This window comes from Herpailurus yagouaroundi, unplaced genomic scaffold (genome assembly GCF_014898765.1).
Source record: "Herpailurus yagouaroundi ecotype Mexico unplaced genomic scaffold, PumYag 194, whole genome shotgun sequence".
In the NCBI taxonomy this organism is placed as follows: domain Eukaryota; kingdom Metazoa; phylum Chordata; class Mammalia; order Carnivora; family Felidae; genus Herpailurus; species Herpailurus yagouaroundi.
Genome location: NW_024412425.1, coordinates 3,539,754 through 3,557,812, shown reverse-complemented (window position 1 = coordinate 3,557,812; position 18,059 = coordinate 3,539,754). Strand labels below are relative to the sequence as shown.

At 38.1% G+C, this 18,059-nt stretch overlaps 1 protein-coding gene across 6 annotated transcripts in view; it reads left to right on the top strand.

Annotated features, from left to right (window-relative positions):
• Positions 1–17,699, top strand: part of ZNF461 (zinc finger protein 461) — a 33,660-nt gene extending 15,961 nt beyond the window's left edge. For 2 of the 6 annotated variants that reach the window (XM_040445728.1, XM_040445730.1), the window contains 3 exons: positions 392–518; positions 1,360–1,455; positions 15,556–17,227. In XM_040445728.1, the coding sequence (XP_040301662.1) occupies positions 392–518; positions 1,360–1,455; positions 15,556–16,943 (1,611 nt within the window). In that variant the 3' untranslated portion in view covers positions 16,944–17,227. Of the gene's footprint in view, positions 1–370; positions 519–1,359; positions 1,456–15,555 lie in introns of all 6 variants that reach the window. The other 4 variants (XM_040445733.1, XM_040445731.1, XM_040445732.1 and 1 more) reach the window with 4 other exon arrangements.
• The last annotated feature ends 360 nt before the right edge of the window (positions 17,700–18,059 follow it).

Sequence of the window (18,059 nt, the reverse complement as noted above, 5' to 3'; positions counted from 1 at the left end):
AGAACCTGTAGGCACTCCATGTTAGTCCCACTAAACCCTTTTTTAGTTTATTTTTGAGAGAGAGATCATGAGCAGGGGAGGGACAGAGAGGGGCGGGGCAGAGGATCCAAAGCGGTTCTGTGCTGACAGCAGAGAGCCCAATGAGGGGGCTTGAACACATGAACTGTGAGATCATGATGACCTGAGCTGAAGTTAGACGCTTGACCGACTAGAGCCCCCAGGTGCCCTGAATCCCTTTTTGACACGTTACAAGTTTCCAACCTTTGCCTATATACTCACTATCCACTATATACACTACTCCTGTCTTGCATGTTTTCTTTTAGCACCTCTCCTTCCTTTTGAAAAATATTTCTTATAATTTCAAAAATAGTACTGTGATTTGTCATTTTAGGGGTTGGTGATGTTCAAAGATGTGGCTATAGATGTCTCTCAGGAGGAATGGGAATGCCTGAACCCTACGCAGAGGAGTTTGTACAAAGATGTGATGTTGGAGAACTATAGCAACTTGGTTTCACTGGGTAAAATTATCTGCCTCTTATAATTTAGAATGTGTTTCTTGGTTTCTTGTTTTCTGCTTTCTTTCCCATGCATTTTAGGGCTACTTTTCAAATAACTAGGTGATTTTTCTCTTTGCAGAGAAATGAGCACACCTAGATAGAGGTGCACATTCATTTTCCCTTTTCCCCATCCTTACACCTTCCTCTGGTACTTACAATTGACATTCTTCCTTGATAATTAAAGAACAGAATTGGAATTCTGTACCAGGAAAGCTTATGCTTAATTATTTAATATTAACTTAATATTAATTAATTATTAATTAGTTTAGTGGTCAAAGACACCACTTCATCTTTTGTTTTCATTTGCACTGTACTAAACCTGCAGATGCCCTAGCATAGGTTAAAACTAAATAGCTTTCCCAATTAATGTAGCAATGGGCTGCATCAAGAAGTATCATTTACTATTTAGTGCTCAAATGAACACTTCCATTTCCTACAACTAGTGTGCTGTCTTTTAAACAATTTGCATTTGGGAGTTACAGTCTAAGAACTTTTCACATATCATTGAAAAATATCTGAAATAAGGATACTCAGGAAGCTGTTTTCTTTTTTTTTTTTTCTTCATAGCAAAGTAGGGACAGAAATCTTACCTAATTTAAGCAGCATTTTATCACCTATTTATTTGTATTTTTTTTAAATCTTGAGTTTACCTAAATATGAGTGTTTAATTTTTTCTTTTTTCTTCTGTAGAGTTTATCAAGTGCCATGTTGTGCTATAGTTTATTTATTTTGATCAGTTCTGAATCATAGTATTTGGGTACTTTGATTTCCACTTCATCTCCATTTCTTTTCTTAAAACCAGGACTTTCTATTTCTAAGCCGGCTGTGATCTCTTCATTAGAGCAAGGGAAGGAGCCCTGGATGGTTGTGAGGGAAGTGACAGGAGAACAGTGTCCAGGTGAGTGAGCAATGATCAGGAAGCAGGAAGCTGTTCCAAGGAGTAGGCCAAGTGGTCAGAATGTTACGCTGGGAAAGTGATTTTAGACACATTAGGGAAAATCTGATTTCAAAACTAATTACAGGGGTGCCTGGGTGGCTCAGTCGGTTAAGTGTCCGACTTCGGCTCAGGTCATGATCTCGCGGTCCGTGGGTTCGAGCCCCGCGTCGGGCTCTGTGCTGACAGCTCAGAGCCTGGAGCCTGTTTCAGATTCTGCGTCTCCCTCTTTCTCTGATCCTCCCCTGTTCATGCTCTCTCTCTCTCTGTCTCAAAAATAAATAAATGTTAAAAAAATTTTTTAAAAACCCTAATTACAGCATTATGTAAACAAACAGTGCAGTAGTACTGGCATAAAGACAGACATATAGATCAGTGGAATAGAATAGAAAGTCTGGAAATAAACCCTCAGCTATATGACCAGATGATTTCAGACAAAGGTACCAAGACCATTCAGTGGGGGAAAGGACTGTATCATTAACAAATGGTGTAGGGAAAACTGGATATCTGCATGCCAAAGAATAAAGTTGGATCCATACCTTATACCATATATAAAAATTAACTCAAAATGGATCAAAGAGCTAAATGTAAGACCCAAAACTAGAAGAGAACTTAGGGAAAAAGTTTCATGACATTGGATTTGGCAGTGATTTCTGGGATATGACACCAAGCAAGGTATAGATAATCAAATCAAAAATAGATAAATGGGAGTACACCAGACTTAAAAACTTCTATTCATTAAAGGACACAATCAATAGAGTGTTTATTAATTTTTAAAAATGCCTGTGAATTGCTTTACTGGGTGACAAGAATACCTTTTTTTATGTGTTAACAGTAGTGGATCAATAACTATGTTCTAATGTTATAGTAGGAAAAATTAAGATTGATTAGAAATTGGTAAAGTTAAAGAAAATTGCATTGAGGAAGTAGAGATGGCAGAGGGATGACTGGGAAGGAAGGAGGTCATCTAGGAAAGTGTAGGGTCCTGGAGGCCAAGGGCAGGTCCATTCTACACATTAGAGGTCTTTGATGATATCTGCGATTCAGTATTAATGCTCCAGAAGTGTGAGAGAGTATATTTCTCTTGTTTTAAGCCACAACAGCTTTGTTCTTTGTTATATCAGCTCTAAGAAACTAATATGGAGGGAATCATAGAAAAATGATACCTACTCTCCTAAATGTTTTGTTTTCCTTTAAAGTGTCATTCTTCTATCAGTTTTTGATGCCTGGCCATGCCTTTTTTTGGTATGACAAGTGACTTGTTGTATCCTAGACATTTTAGTTATTATGTTAAGAGAGTCTTTTTTCTTTTAATTTTTTTAACCTTTATTTATTTTTGAGAGAGAAGATAGCGCAAGCAGGGGAGGAACAGAGAGAGGAGACACAGGATCCAAAGCAGGCTCCAGGCTCCGAGCTGTCAGCATAGAGCCCAACGTGGGGCTCGAACTCACAAATCATGAGATCATGACCTGAACCAAAGTTGGATGCTTAACCGACTGAGCCACCCAGTCACCCCAAGAGAGTCTTGAGTCTACTTAAATCTATTGAAATCTCCTATGTTAGCAGGAAGTCTTGCTGCTAGGTTTAGTGCATAGATCTGGCCTACTTTTGTAGTCTTTACAGCTTAGTAAAGCTGTACAGCTTAATTTTAGCTGTACAGCTTAGTTTTCAGAGCCCTTTCAATACTATTCTGATATGCTTTATATTCTGGTACTGCTGGGACTCCTGCTCAATGGTGATATCTGCAGAGACAGAAAGCTACTGTGGATCCCCAGTGTAGCTGGGCTACCTTGTGTGGGATGAGGGAGGCAGAAGCCATTGAGATACATTGAGCTTCACTGAGATACAGAAGCCACTGGGCATGGATTTCCTTATGTCACTGGGCAGAGGACACAGGGAGATGCAACACTCTGCTAATAGTACCTTTCTGGGTGAATCAGTCTGTCAGCCAGTGCCCTGGTTGTGAAGTGGGAGCTTGTACATCAAGAGACTTTCTCTTGCTGCTGTTAGTGGTAGATCGGTCACTGAGAATTCTTGCCGCTTCTGCAGCCAGCTGATGAAACTGTTGCTAGGATCTAGCTTGTGGAGCAAGTGCTAGGAATCCCACTAAGTCTGTTGGGCTTCCCTGCTCCTGGTCTTTTGGCTAGATAGAGTAGCTTTCTCTAGGTGTGTGTATGCGCACACACACCCGTTATTGGTTGCAGGCCTGCTGTCCAGTGCCCATTATGGTGGTATATGAGAGATAAAAAGAAAACCCAGGGAAAAACCTCCTGGGATGATCATAAAATAAGAGGATCCTAAGCTCACCTTGTCCCACAGATACACCTAGGTAATACCCACATCAGTGTGAATAACCTAGAGAATGACCTGAAGACTGCCAAAACAGACTGTCCACAGCTAAGTGTAGGGAAGCCACCACATTGAAAAGGATGGGAAGGGCGAAGATGTGGGCAGGAGCTAAACTGACCTGCAAGACTGACTGCTGGAGGGAGGGACACCACAGGCAATGACAAGGAAGAGGAGCAGATCCCACCCTAGGCATCCCGGGCATGGGAGACCCACAGTGGGAAGATGAATCCCCATAATATTTGGCTTTGAAAGCCAGAGGGGCTTAACTTCACAAATTCTTAAATCAGTGGCACCTAACACCTGGAACTTTAAAAATTCAGCAGGCTCAACTCTGGGAGAGCAAGGACAGTGATAGGAAACTGAATCCCCACCCTTAAAGAGACAGCATAACAAACAGCCCTGGTGAGATATAGCATAGAAGCAGCAATTTGAAAAACACCTTGGATACATAGGAGGATTTATTTGCTAATCTCAGAATGTGTGTTAGAGGGGCAGGGACCTGCAGGAGACTTCTCCAAGAACAAAAGAGCTGGTGGGCACCGTTTCCCTCCCTGACTCCCAGCAGAGATACTTGCAAGAACCAGCACAGTATGCACACTCTCCACCTACTTTGCCAAGGACAGTATGCCCAGTCCCTTGCTAACAGTGGACTTGCCCTCAGCTGTTCTCTAGAGTAGCTACAGGTCCTCTTCCACTGCAGACCAGTGCAAACCTTGCTCACACTGCATGCCTTCCCACATGTTCTCCTATGGATCTTGCCCCTCCAACCTGGCCTGGCAGGAGTTCTCCAAAGTGGGCCACAAGCGTGACTGTGTAAGTGCCTCCAACAGGGGCCAGCACCACTTCAAAGTGACTCCTGCCCTGGGAATGGGAAGATAACCACACACACCAGTTCGAACTTGGGCCCAGCAGTGGATGGGGGGCTGACATCTGGTCTGACTGCTGGCCCTGCTCACCAATGAAAGCCTCTCAGGAAATAACACAAAGAGAGTGTCTTGAAGTTTGGTGCTACTGCATCTCTGGCAAACCCTCAAGCCCCAAACAGCCCCAGACTGGCCCACTAACAACACAGGCACCAAGCTCTGCTCAGAACAAAGCCCACTAACAACACAGGCACCAAGCTCTGCTCAGAACAAAGCCCACTAACAACACAGGCGCCAAGATCTGCTCAGAACAGGCAAAGAGAACCTTTGCAGATGACTAGACTGGAGGTAAATGTGGCTCAGCTACAGCAATAGGGTACATGTGACACACATAGGAGACACCCCTAAAGTGCCAGATTCTGGTAAACTGAGGATACTACACTGAGGGAACAACAGGACCTCGTTATAAGGCCACCACTTTCTGGCACCTAGGTGGCTCAGTCAGTTAAGCGTCTGACTCTTGATTTTGGCTTAGGCCATGATCTCATAGGTTCATGAATTCAAGCCTTGCAGTGGACTGTGTGCTGGCAGCGTGGAGCCTGCTTGGGATTCTCTCTCTCTTTCTCTCCCCATCCTCTGCTCGTGTTCTCTCTCTTTCAAAATAAATGAATGAACATTAAAAAAAATAAGCCCCCACTTTCAAGAGGAGACATGGCTGACTTTCCTAACACATAGAAACAGACACAGAGAGCTAGGGGAATATGTCCCAGTTAAAAGAACAGGACAAAAATCACAGCAAGAGACATGAGTGAAATGGAGATAAGTAATACGCTTGATAGAGAATTTAAAGTAATGGTCATAGGGGCGCTTGGGTGGCTCAGTCGTTTGAGCATTCGACTTCAGCTCAGGTCATAATCTCACTGTTCTGGAGTTCAAGCCCCAAGTCGGGCTCTGTGCTGACAGCTCAGAGCCTGGAGCCTGTTTCAGATTCTGTGTCTCCCCGTCTGTCTCTGCCCCTCCCCCGCTCATGTTCTGTCTCTCTCAAAAATAAACATTAAAATTTTTTTTGAAGTAATGGTCATAAAGATAATCACTGGACTTGTGAAAAGAGTGGATGGAGGAACTCAGACCCTCAATAAAGAGATAGATAACATTTAAAAAGAACCAACCGGAGATGAAGAACTCAACTTAGATTAATAATACACTACATAGAATAAATAGTAGACTAGAGGAAGCAGAAGAATGGATCAATGACCTGGAGGACAGAATAATGGAAAGCAATTAAGCTGAACAGGAGAAAGAAAAAAGAATAATAAAAAATGAAAATAGATTAAGGGAACTCAGTAATACCATCAAGCATAATAATATTCACATTGTAGGGATCCCAGAAGAAGAGAGGATAAAAGAAGAAAATGTATCTGAGGAGAAAATAGCTGATTTCAACATACACAACAAAGTTGTAGTAACCAAAACATTATGGTCCTGACACAAAATTAGACACATAGATCAATGGAACAGAATAGAAGATCCAGACATAAACCCACAATTATATGGTCAATTTATCTAGGACAAAGGAAGCACACATACCCAATGAGAAAAAGACCATCTCTGCAACAAACGGTGTTGGGAAAACTGGACAGCTACATGCAAAAGAATGAAACTGGACTGCTTTCTTACATCATACACATGAATAAATTCAAAATGGGTTAAAGACCTAAAAATGAGACCTGAAACCATAAAAATCCTAGAAGAGAACACAGGCAGTAATTTCTCTGACATTGGCCATGGCAGCATTTTTCTAGATATGTCACCTGATGCAAGAGAAATAAACTATTGGGACTTCATCAAAGTAAAAAGCTTCTACACAGCAAAGGAAACAATCAACAAAACTAAAAGGCAATCTACTGAAATTTGCAAATGACATATCCAATAAAGGGCTAGTATCCACAATAGGTAAAGAACTAATACAACTCAACACCCAAAACCAAATTATCCAATTAAAAATTGGGAAGAAGACATGAATAGACATTTCTTCAAAAAAAGACATACAGATGGCCAACAAACACTTGAAAAGATGTTCACCGTTACTGATCATCAGGGAAATGCAATTCAAAACCACAATGAGATTGATACCACCTCACATCTATCAGAATGGCTAAAATCTAAAACAAGAAAAAAGTGTTAGGATTTGGAGACAGGGGCGCCTGGGTGGCGCAGTCGGTTAAGCGTCCGACTTCAGCCAGGTCACAATCTCGCGGTCCGTGAGTTCGAGCCCCGCGTCGGGCTCTGGGCTGATGGCTCGGAGCCTGGAGCCTGTTTCCGATTCTGTGTCTCCCTCTCTCTCTGCCCCTCCCCCGTTCATGCTCTGTCTCTCTCTGTCCCAAAAATAAATAAACGTTGAAAAAAAAAAATTTAAAAAAATAAATAAATAAATAAAAAAACAAAAAAGGATTTGGAGACAAAGGAACCCTCCTGGTGGGAGTGCACACTGGTACAGCCACTGTGGAAAGCAGTATGAAATTTCCTCAAAAAATTAGAATTCCCATATGATCCAGTAATTACACTACTGGGTGTTTACACAAGGAATATGAAAACACTAATATGAAAAGATAATGTACATATATGCAATATGTATATTGCAGCATTATTTACAATAGCCAGGATATGGAAGCAAACCAAGTGTCCATCAATAGATGAGTTGATGAAGATGTGGTGTATATATACTATGGAATATTACTCAGCCACAAAAAAGAATGAAATCTTGCCAGTTGCAACAACATGGATAGATCTAGAGGGTATAATGCTAAATGAAACAGAGAAAAACAAATGTATGACTGCATTCATATGTGGAATTTGAGAAACAAAACAAAGAAAAAAAGATCCAAAAAACACTCTTAAATACAGAGAACAAACTGATGGTTACCAGAGGGGAGGTGAGAGGGAGGATGACTGAAATAGGTGAAGGGGATTAATTGTACACTTAATTGTGATGAGCAGTGAGTGATATATAGAATTGTTGAATCCCTGTATTGTACACTTAAAACACATTTAACATTCTGTGTTAATTTTAATGGATTTAAAAAATAAACAGGAAAAAAACAAAAAAAACCCCAGAGAACTCACCATGTGGTAGTTCCTCAAGGCCAGAGAATCCAAATCAATAAACCTTCTTCCTTTCAGCTCTCAGAATTATTTTATTGTTGTGTGATAGTTAATTTCTAGGGTTTTTAGTTTTATTTAAGGGAGAGGCAGAAAAAGAGTGAGTCTACACTATCTTTGTAATTGAGATTTTAAATCTTTTCAGAATGAACTTTAGAATATGCATTTTCTGTGATATTTGCTTTGATTTCTTTAAGGAGGTGGGAGATCATAAAGACAGTGTGTATGTGGAGCACTTCTGGATTTTTTTTTCTTTTTTTAAGTGTATTAGAGAGAGAGCATGGGGCAGGGGCAAAGACAGAGGAAGAGAGAGAATCCCAAGCAGGCTCCATGCTGTCTGCACAGAGCCCTTTGCAGGGCTTGATCCTACGAACCATGGGATCATGACTTGAGCTGAAATCACAAGTCTGATCCTTAACTGATTGAGCCACTCAGGCATCCTTGAAGTACTTCATTTTTACTTTGCCACCACCACCACCACCAATCTTTTTCTAGTAGCATGTTTGTTTGTATTTTTTTGCTTTTTCTTAAATAATTGTCATTGTGTGGTCTTTCCAAAACAACTTAGTGAAACAACCAGTTTTCATATTCACTTCATCTATTGGTATCAACAGGGAGGAGAACAAATAAAGCTGACTTCTGGCAGGCATACACCTTGGCTGTTGTGATCATCTTGGATCTTGGATAAGCTTTATAGTTTTTCCTTTAATTTGTAGGTCTTTAATCCATTTAGAGTTTGTTTATTTATGGTGTATGGTAGGGGACCAGAGTAATTTTCTTTATATCTATAGCTAGTTCTAATATCATTTATTAAATTATTCTTTCATCATTGATCTGTAATTCTTCCTATGTGAGTCTGCCTCTGGTCTTTCTATGGTTCAAGTGAAAATACCACATTGTCTTAATTTTTAAGTCTTTATGATGTCTTTATCATAGGTAGGATAAGTGCTCTGACTTTGTTCTTTAGTAGTATTTTGGCTGTTAAACTTTGTTTTTCCAAATATGTTTTTGAATCAGTTTTTCAAGCTCCTCAAGCAACATCGTAGGGGTTTTATTAGATTTGTATTGAATCTCTCTGGTCTCCAGGTCTCTGTTTTCTCTTACTTGATTTCAGCTATCCTAGTCTCCTTGCTGTTTCTCTAATAAGCCAATGTAACTTTCGTTTTATGGACTTGCTATATTCTCTGCATGAATTGCTCTTTCCCCAGATAGCCATCACTGTCTTCTCTCCTACAGTTTTTTTTCCCCTTCAAATGTCACTGAAGTAAGGCTTTTCTGACTACTATAAAATTACACCCCACTTCCATTATTTGGAACTATATCTCTTTCCTTCTTAATGTATTTTTCTGTAGCCTTTTTTTTTTCCATCTGACACACTGATTCATTTAGTAATCATTTATTGGATGTTATTCTACTAGAATGTAACTCTATGAGGGGATGGCTTTCCTTCTGTAATGATGTCCCCATTTTCACTTGTCATGTTGGTTATTTGTACTCTCTTTTATAAGATAGAAATTTATTTTAAATTAATTTTAGACTTAAGAGATGCAAGAATAGCAAAAGAGCTCCCATATACCATTCACCTAGATTCACCACTTGTTAATATTTTGCCATAGTTGCTTTATTATTTCATTTCTGTTAAGTCTCATTACCCTGAATAGTTAAGCTTATCTTTTCTGAGAATGAAGATATTCTCTTACATTTCATAAATTCAGGAAATTTTACATTGATGCAAACTATTACCTCATATATTGTCTGTATTCATATTCACTAATTATCCCAATATTGTTTTGTTCACTTGATTTGGGATTTCACATTACATTTCTCTTCACTTTAATCTGAAAAGTTCCTGAACCTTTCTTTGTATTTCATGACATTCGTACTTTTGAAGAACATGGACCAGTTTATAGAATGTCCTTCCCCTTATTGAATTCAGGTTATACATTCTTGGCACAATTATTGCATTAGTGGTATATCCTTCTCAGTGTATCATTAAGGAGGCATATAATGTCGTTCTGTCCCATTGTTGGTGACGTTAGCTTTGATCACTAGGTTTGGCTGGTGTTTGCCACATTTCTCCACTGTATTTTTTTTTTTTTTTTTTTTTTTTGTAGCACACATGTAATCTGTAAGGAAGATAGTCTATTTTTCTTGATCAGTCTTGCTGGAATCCTCTCTATTTTATATTTGTTTTTGTTTCATTTATTCTGCTCCATCTTTATTTTTTCCTTTATTCTACTTTTGGGGGTTTCAGTTTGCGATTCTTCTTCTAGCCTCTTGAGATACATGTTTAGATGATTCATTTATTTTTATTTTTTCAGGGACTTTTTATTTATTTGCTTATTTATTTGTCTGTCACCTATCTGCTTATCTTTTTATTTACTTTCAGAGAACCCGCTGTTAAATCTTCACCAGCACACCACTGCCCCTGGGGTTGCAGGATGTGGGTGATTCATTTTAATGATTTCTTTTTTCTATTTGCATTTAAGGCCATAAGTTTGCTGCTACATACAGCTTTAGTTGTACCCTACAAATTTTTATCAGAGGGATAGATAGAAAACAGAGAATATAGAACCTTATAGATCATTATAAGGATCTTTTTTTCCTAAATGTCATGGGAAACTATTAAAGGGATTTGAAAGCAAAAGTTATATGAAATCATTTAGATATGTTGTGCTTAGTGGAACAAGAAAGTAAGCAGGTGACCAATTTGAGAGCGACTGCAGTAGTAAAATAGTAGTAGCTCACACTGTGATAGAAATGATAGTAATAACTGATCAGAAGTTATTATACATATTAAAGAATAAGTTGACCATGCTTGCTAATGGATTGGAAGTTTGATAAGAATTAAAGAACTAGGCCTTTGGCTTAACGTATTGGTAAAAAAGGTGGTTGCATTTACTGAGTTTAAGCTAGTGTGATGAAAAAAGGGAGAATTGAAAGTTCTCTCTGGACAAGTTATGATTGAAACACTTATTACATAGTATTTGAAGATTTCAAGTAGGCAGTTAGATTAATGTGGAACTCAGGGATAAGATAAAAGCTAGAAGTATATACAAAAGAACACATAAAATAAAAAGTTAACCTATGGAATAGGAGAAAACATTTATAAATCATATACCTGACAAGGGGTTAATATTCAGAATGTATAAAGAAATTCTACAACTCAACATCAAAGAAACCGAACAACTCAATTAAAAAAGGGGGAAAGGATTTTAATAGACATTTCTTCAAAGAAGATAAACAAATGGCCTGCAAACAGTATGTGAAACAGTATGATCGTTCCTCAAAAAAAAAATCAAAAATAGAATTACTAAATGATCCAGCAATTCCACTTCTGGATATATAACCAACAGAATTGAAAACAGCAGCTTTCAATCATTCAGAAATCATTCATTTTAATCATTCATTTTAATGATTTCTTTTTAACGAATTATTTCAATGCTTCAGATTGTGTCTCCCTCCCTCTCTCTTTGCCCCTTCCCCACTCATGCTTTTTTATTTGTATACCCATGTTTTTAGCAGCATTATGTACAATAGCCAAAGGTTGGAAGCAGCCTAGGTGTTCATCAACAGATGAGTGGATCAACAAAGTGTGTGTGTGTGTGTGTGTGTGTGTGTGTGTGTGTGTACACATATATAATGTAATGTTATTCAGCCTTAAAAGGGAAGTATTCTGACACACACTACAACATGGATTAGCATGTTGAGGACATTATGCTAAGTGAAATAAACCAGTCACAAAAAGATACTGTATGATTTCACTGATTTGTAGTATCCAGATTAATCAAATCCATAGAAACAGAAGTAGAATGGCCGGTGCCAGGAACTGGGGGAGGAAAGGGTGGAGATGAGTTATTAGTAAGCTCAGAGTTTCAGTTCTGCAAGTTGAAAAAGTTCTGGAGATTGGTTGTACAAAAATGTGAACATACTTAACACTACTGAATTATATAGTTAAAAATAGTTAAGATGTGGGGAGCCTGGGTGGCTCAGTCGGTTAAGCGGCCGACTTCGGCCCGGGTCATGATCTCGCGGGTCCGTGAGTTCGAGCCCCGCGTCGGGCTCTGTGCTGACAGCTCAGAGCCTGGAGCCTGTTTCAGATTCTGTGTCTCCCTCTCTCTGACCCTTCCCTGTTCATGCTTTGTCTCTCTCTGTCTCAAAAATAAATAAACGTTAAAAAAATAAATAAAAAAAATTTAAAAAAAATACTTAAGATGTTAAATTTTATGTTATGTGTATTTTGCCACAATCAAAATTTTAGAGTTATAGGGCCACCTGGATGGCTCAATCGGTTGAGTGACCAACTTTGGCTCAGGTCATGATCTCACGGTTTGTGGGTTTGAGCCCTACATTGAGCTCGCTGCTGTCAGCATGAAGCCCTCTCAGATCCTCTGTCCCCCTCTCTCTGCCCCTCCCCTACTTGTGCTCTCAAAGATAAATTAAAGATTTTTTTTTAATCTAGAGTTATAAATTTAAGACTTAGGAGTATAGGACTAGAATTTAAGCCAGACCTGTTACAGGGAAAGAGTATATAGATTGATGGCTAGCCAGAGCCTGGGTTCTGGGACATTCTGATAGTTAGAGGGCAGGTAGTAAATGCATTAAGGGGAACTGAATACAAAGAGAAAGGTAGGAAGATAACTAGGAGAATATGGTATATAGGAAGCTGAGGGATTGATCATTTGTGTCAAATACTGCTAATGAGTCAAGTAGAGTTATGACTAGCACTAGAGCACTGATTTTGACAAAGAGATTTTGTTAGTGACTTTAGCTAGAAATTTTTCAACATAATTATGGGAGTTGAGATATTTATTGGAGTGGATTACAGAGAAAGGTAGGCAGTACTGTCTTTTCAGTAAATGGTGCTGAGCCAATTGGATAAATATATGAAAAACTAGGCTTCTAGGGGCACCTGGGTGGCTTAGTCAGTTAAGCATTCGATTTTGGCTCAGATCATGGTCTCATGGCTCATGAGTTTGAGCCCTGCGTCAGACTCTGTGTCTCCCTCCCTCTCTCTTTGCCCCTCCCCCACTCGTGCTCTGTCTCTCTCCCTCAAAAATAAACGTTAAAAAATTTTTTTTAAATAAAAAAACAGGGGCGCCTGGGTGGCGCAGTCGGTTAAGCGTCCCACTTCAGCCAGGTCACGATCTCGTGGTCCGTGAGTTCGAGCCCCGCGTCAGGCTCTGGGCTGATGGCTCAGAGCCTGGAGCCTGTTTCTGATTCTGTGTCTCCCTCTTTCTCTGCCCCTCCCCCGTTCATGCTCTGTCTCTCTCTGTCCCAAAAATAAATAAACGTTGAAAAAAAAAATTAAAAAAAAATAAATAAAAAAGCAACAGCAACAAAGAAACTAGGCATCTTGATTCCTATCTCACATCATAAAATGTAATGTAGGTAGATTATAGATCTACATATGAAAAGTAAAATAGCAAACGCTTCTAGAATACAGTATTTTTCATGACCTTGGGATTAGACTGCCTTAAAATTAAGAACTTCTGTACATCAAAACATAGTATTAAGAGAGTGAAAGTGCCAGCCCCAGAGTGTGAGAAGATATTTGCAATATGTTGGTTGTATTCATAATATAATAAGAATTCCTAGAAAGAAAACAATACAACCCAGAAACAACTCAAGTGACCCTTGACTGATGAATGGATAAGCAATATATGGTATATCTATACAATGGAATATTACTTGGCCATAAAAAAGGAATGAAGTACTGGTTGATCCTTGAAAACTTTATACAGAGTGAAAAAGACCCAAAAGGTCACATATCGTATGATTCCATTTGTATGAAATGTCAGAATAGATTCATAGAGACACAAAGCAGATTAGTGGTTGCCAAGGGCTGGGAAGAATAGGGGAATAGAAAATGACCATGGGCATGGGGTTCTTCTTGGCATGATGAGAGTTTTCCGGAATTAGTGATCTGATGGTTATACAACATTGAGAATGTATTAAAAGTTACTGAATTGTATACTTCAAAATGGTGAAACTGGTAGATTTTATGTTATATGAATTTTAACACACACACACACACACACACACACACACACACAGTCAGTAAAAATGGACAAAAGACCTGAGTTGGCATTTATTAAAAGAGATATCCAATTGGCCAATAAACATATGAAAAAGTGCTCAACCTCACAAGTCATCAGGGAAATTGCAAATTAAACCACAATGCAGTATCATGACATATCTGCCAGGATGCCTGAATATAAGATTGACAATAACAAGTGTTGGGAAGGATGTGAGGAACTGGAACTCTTTTCCAGTTAGATGGGAAAATGAGGAAACTATTGGATAATTTCAACTAAAGCTGAACAAATGCATATTCTGTGTGCAACAATTTCACTCATAAATGTATACATCTAGCAGAAAGGAGTCCTATTTCCACCAAAAGAAATGTACAAGAATGTTCATAGCAGTACTGATCATAATAACCAACAATTGAAAGCAACCCATATGTCCATCATTAGGAAAATGAAAAAATAAATTGTGTTAGAATAGAATGCTTTATATAGCTGTCAGTCTTAAGCTTTTTCTTCTGAAACAGCCTCTGAAAAGCTCTAAGATAGGAAAGACTTTGGAATGTCCTAATTGTTGAAAGGAGATTAATGTTGTAGTACATGGATAAAAGGAAAAAGGACTCAAAATGAGGTCTTCTAAGTAGGCAGAGGCCCTGTGTTCTCATGGAAAAAATTTGGATTTTTAAATTTCAGTTCAATAGGAAGCTACATTAGTTTGGTTATAGGTTTGGCTACATGTGACAGAGACTCAAAAATAATAATGGCTTAGACCATATGGGTTAATTTTCTTTTGCATTAAAGTCCAGGCTGGAGGGGAAGCTCTGCTCTGCAAAACCATCATGTGACATGACACCACATCCACAGTGGAGACTAAGGAAATGGGAGAATAGAGGATATAGGACATGGGCCAGCTGGCTGTTAAAGTTTCAGAAGCTACTATTTGATACTTATGCTTTTTTTTTTTTTTTTTTTTTTTTTTTTGAAAGGCAGAATCCAGTTACATGGCATATTCTTCTGCAAAAGAGCCTGGGAAATGCAGTGTTTATATTGGGCAACCTTGTTCTCAACTAAAAACCATTGGTTCAATCCATATATAAAAGGGGAATAATAGACATTTGGGGACAATTAGCAGTCTCCATCTCATAATCCCTTGGTCTGGTGGAAAGTGTTAAACATACACTCTTGTAGATTCTGATTCAGTTGATCTCGTTCTGAAACCAACTCTGGTAGATATGGATTCATTTGATCTAGAATGTTTCCTAAACATCTATAATTGCAGCAAACTCTGAGGTAGATCAAGATTTCAGAACAACTGGGGCACCCGGCTGGCTCAGTTGGTGGAATGTGTAACTCCTGGTCTTGGGGTTGTGGGTTTGAGCCCCATGCTGGGTGTAGAGATTTCTTAAAAATAAAATCTTAAAAAAAAAAATTCAGAACCATTGACTTGATTTGTTAATTAACTCCCTCACTTTCTTTTCTGAGCTCTCATTTCTCTGTGTTCTCCTTACCGTTTTTTTTTTTTCATTCAGTTGCATGATGATATTTTAGAGTTCTCCAAGACTCATCTTTTACGTGAATTATTTCCAGTTATCTCTCTTTGCTACCATATATATTTTCTTTTCTGACACGAAACCAGCAATTAAAGTGTGTTTCTTATCTTTCAGACTTGGTGTCCAGGTGTGAGGCCAAGAAGTTATCTCCAAAAGACATTTATGAGACAGAGTCATCCCAAAGGGCTATCATGGAAGACTTTAAAAGTCATAATCCTGAGAAATCCATTTTCAGAGATATTTGGGAATGCAATACTCAGTTTGAAAGACAACAGGAACAAGAGGGCTATTTCAGGCAATTTGTTATCAACCATGAACATATGCCTATATTTAACCAACATTCTTTACTAACTCAGGAATTTTATAATAGAGAGAAAATCTTTGGATGTAAAGAATGTAGAAAAAACTTCAGTTACCATTTATTTTTTAGTGATCACAGAAGAGCTCATTCTAAAGAAAAACTGTCTGAATGTAAGGAATGTGCAGAAATTCTTAATATATCATATCTTACTAAACAGAGAATTCAAAATAGTAACAAGTGCAATGAATGTAAGGAATGTTGGAGAGCTTTTATTCATTGTTCACAACTTAAGCAACACCTGAGAATCCATAATGGCGAAAAACGCTATGAATGTAAAGAATGTGGGAAGGCCTTTAATTATGGCTCAGAACTTATTCTGCATCAGAGAATTCACACTGGTGAAAAACCTTATGAATGTAAAGAATGTGGGAAGGCCTTTAGGCAGCGATCACAGCTTACTCAACATCAGAGACTTCATACTGGTGAAAAACCTTATGAATGTAAGCAATGTGGGAAGGCTTTTATTCGTGGCTTTCAACTTACTGAACACCTACGACTCCATACTGGTGAGAAACCCTATGAATGTAAAGAATGTGGAAAGACTTTTAGGCATCGCTCACACCTTACCATACATCAGAGAATTCATACTGGTGAGAAACCCTATCAATGTAGAGAATGTGGAAAGGCCTTTAGCTATCACTCAAGCTTCTCTCATCATCAGAAAATTCATTCTGGCAAAAAACCTTATGAATGTAGTGAATGTGGGAAGGCATTTTGTGATGGCTTACAACTTACCCTGCATCAGAGGATTCATACCGGTGAGAAACCCTATGAGTGCAAGGAATGTGGGAAGACTTTTAGACAGTGCTCACACCTCAAAAGACATCAGAGAATTCATACTGGTGAGAAGCCTCATGAATGTATGATATGTGGTAAGGCCTTTAGACTTCATTCACACCTTATTCAACATCAGAGAATACATACTGGTGAGAAGCCCTATGAATGTAAGGAATGTGGAAAGACCTTTAGCTATCATTCAAGCTTTTCACACCATCAGAGAATTCATTCTGGGAAGAAACCTTATGACTGTGGAAAGGTTTTTAATCATGGCTTGCAATTTAATATACATCAGACACTTCATACTGTTGAGATGCCAGTAAGGTTTCCTCTTCTCTCTCCCCATCCTAGTCTAGCATCATGAAATTATTTTTAGAAATTTACATTTTCTTTTTTTTTTCTTCAAGATAAATGTTGGTAAAATAATGAATTTCGTTAGTATTGATTTATTTCAATGATCCTTGAAAAAAACTTCAAGCAGGGAAAAAAGAAAAATTATTAACAGGTAAAAATTGCTCTAGTTCCAATGCTGTTTCTGAGTTATTATAATCAATATTGGAAATAAATTTTATAGTGTTTTCACTGAAACCAGTGAAGTGGCAGAAATAAAATGAAAACAATTTCTTCCCTTCCCACACATCTGTGAGAGCCACTATGTGTGTGTTGCTCCTTCCTGCTCAAACATACCTGCAAATATGGAGGATTTATTGCATGTATATGGAAGATTTTACCGCCTATAGTGACATATTTCACAGCAATTTCTTTTTGCACTTAAATAATTGTGGACTTTTTTCCAGGTGAATACATACAGATCTAACTTATTGTTTTTAAAGCTCCTGAATATTTCTGGTATAGGATGTATATACATATTTTAAGCCATTCCTTACTATAGACATTTGATTGTTCTATTTCTTTTTCATCCCAAAGGATCATACAGTAAATATTCTTATCTCATCATTCTTTTATTTCCATTGGGTAGATTGCCAACCGTGAGAGTGTATGTAGTTTTGATGTTACATTAATTTTTTAGTTTAAAAATTTAGGTAATAAAAATACATGCTACAAAATTCAAAAGTTATCAAACAAGTAAAGTAAGAATTAAAGCTTTCTTAATACCTGATTCTATAGGACCAGCTGTCAGGTCTTTTGTATTCTTCCAGGGATTAAATTTTTTAAATTCTTTGGATGAAAGTGGATTAATCATAATCTTTGTCTCATGAAATTCTCATCGTTCCAAATTTAGCCCTCTTTCATTTCAGTATTTCCAAGGGATTTACAGACGTGCCAACTATCAATTTACTGCCTGTCTTCTCCAAATCCTTCATTGCCTGCAATCCTTCGCTGCAATATTGGAACTCTCTCTTTTGTTTATAACATTATTTATCTGAGTCCTCTGTCTCTTTGTTTTTGGTTAAGTCAGACTAGCTAATAGTTTTTCAACTATATATTTTCAAAGGGCCAACCCTTGGTTTTATTGATC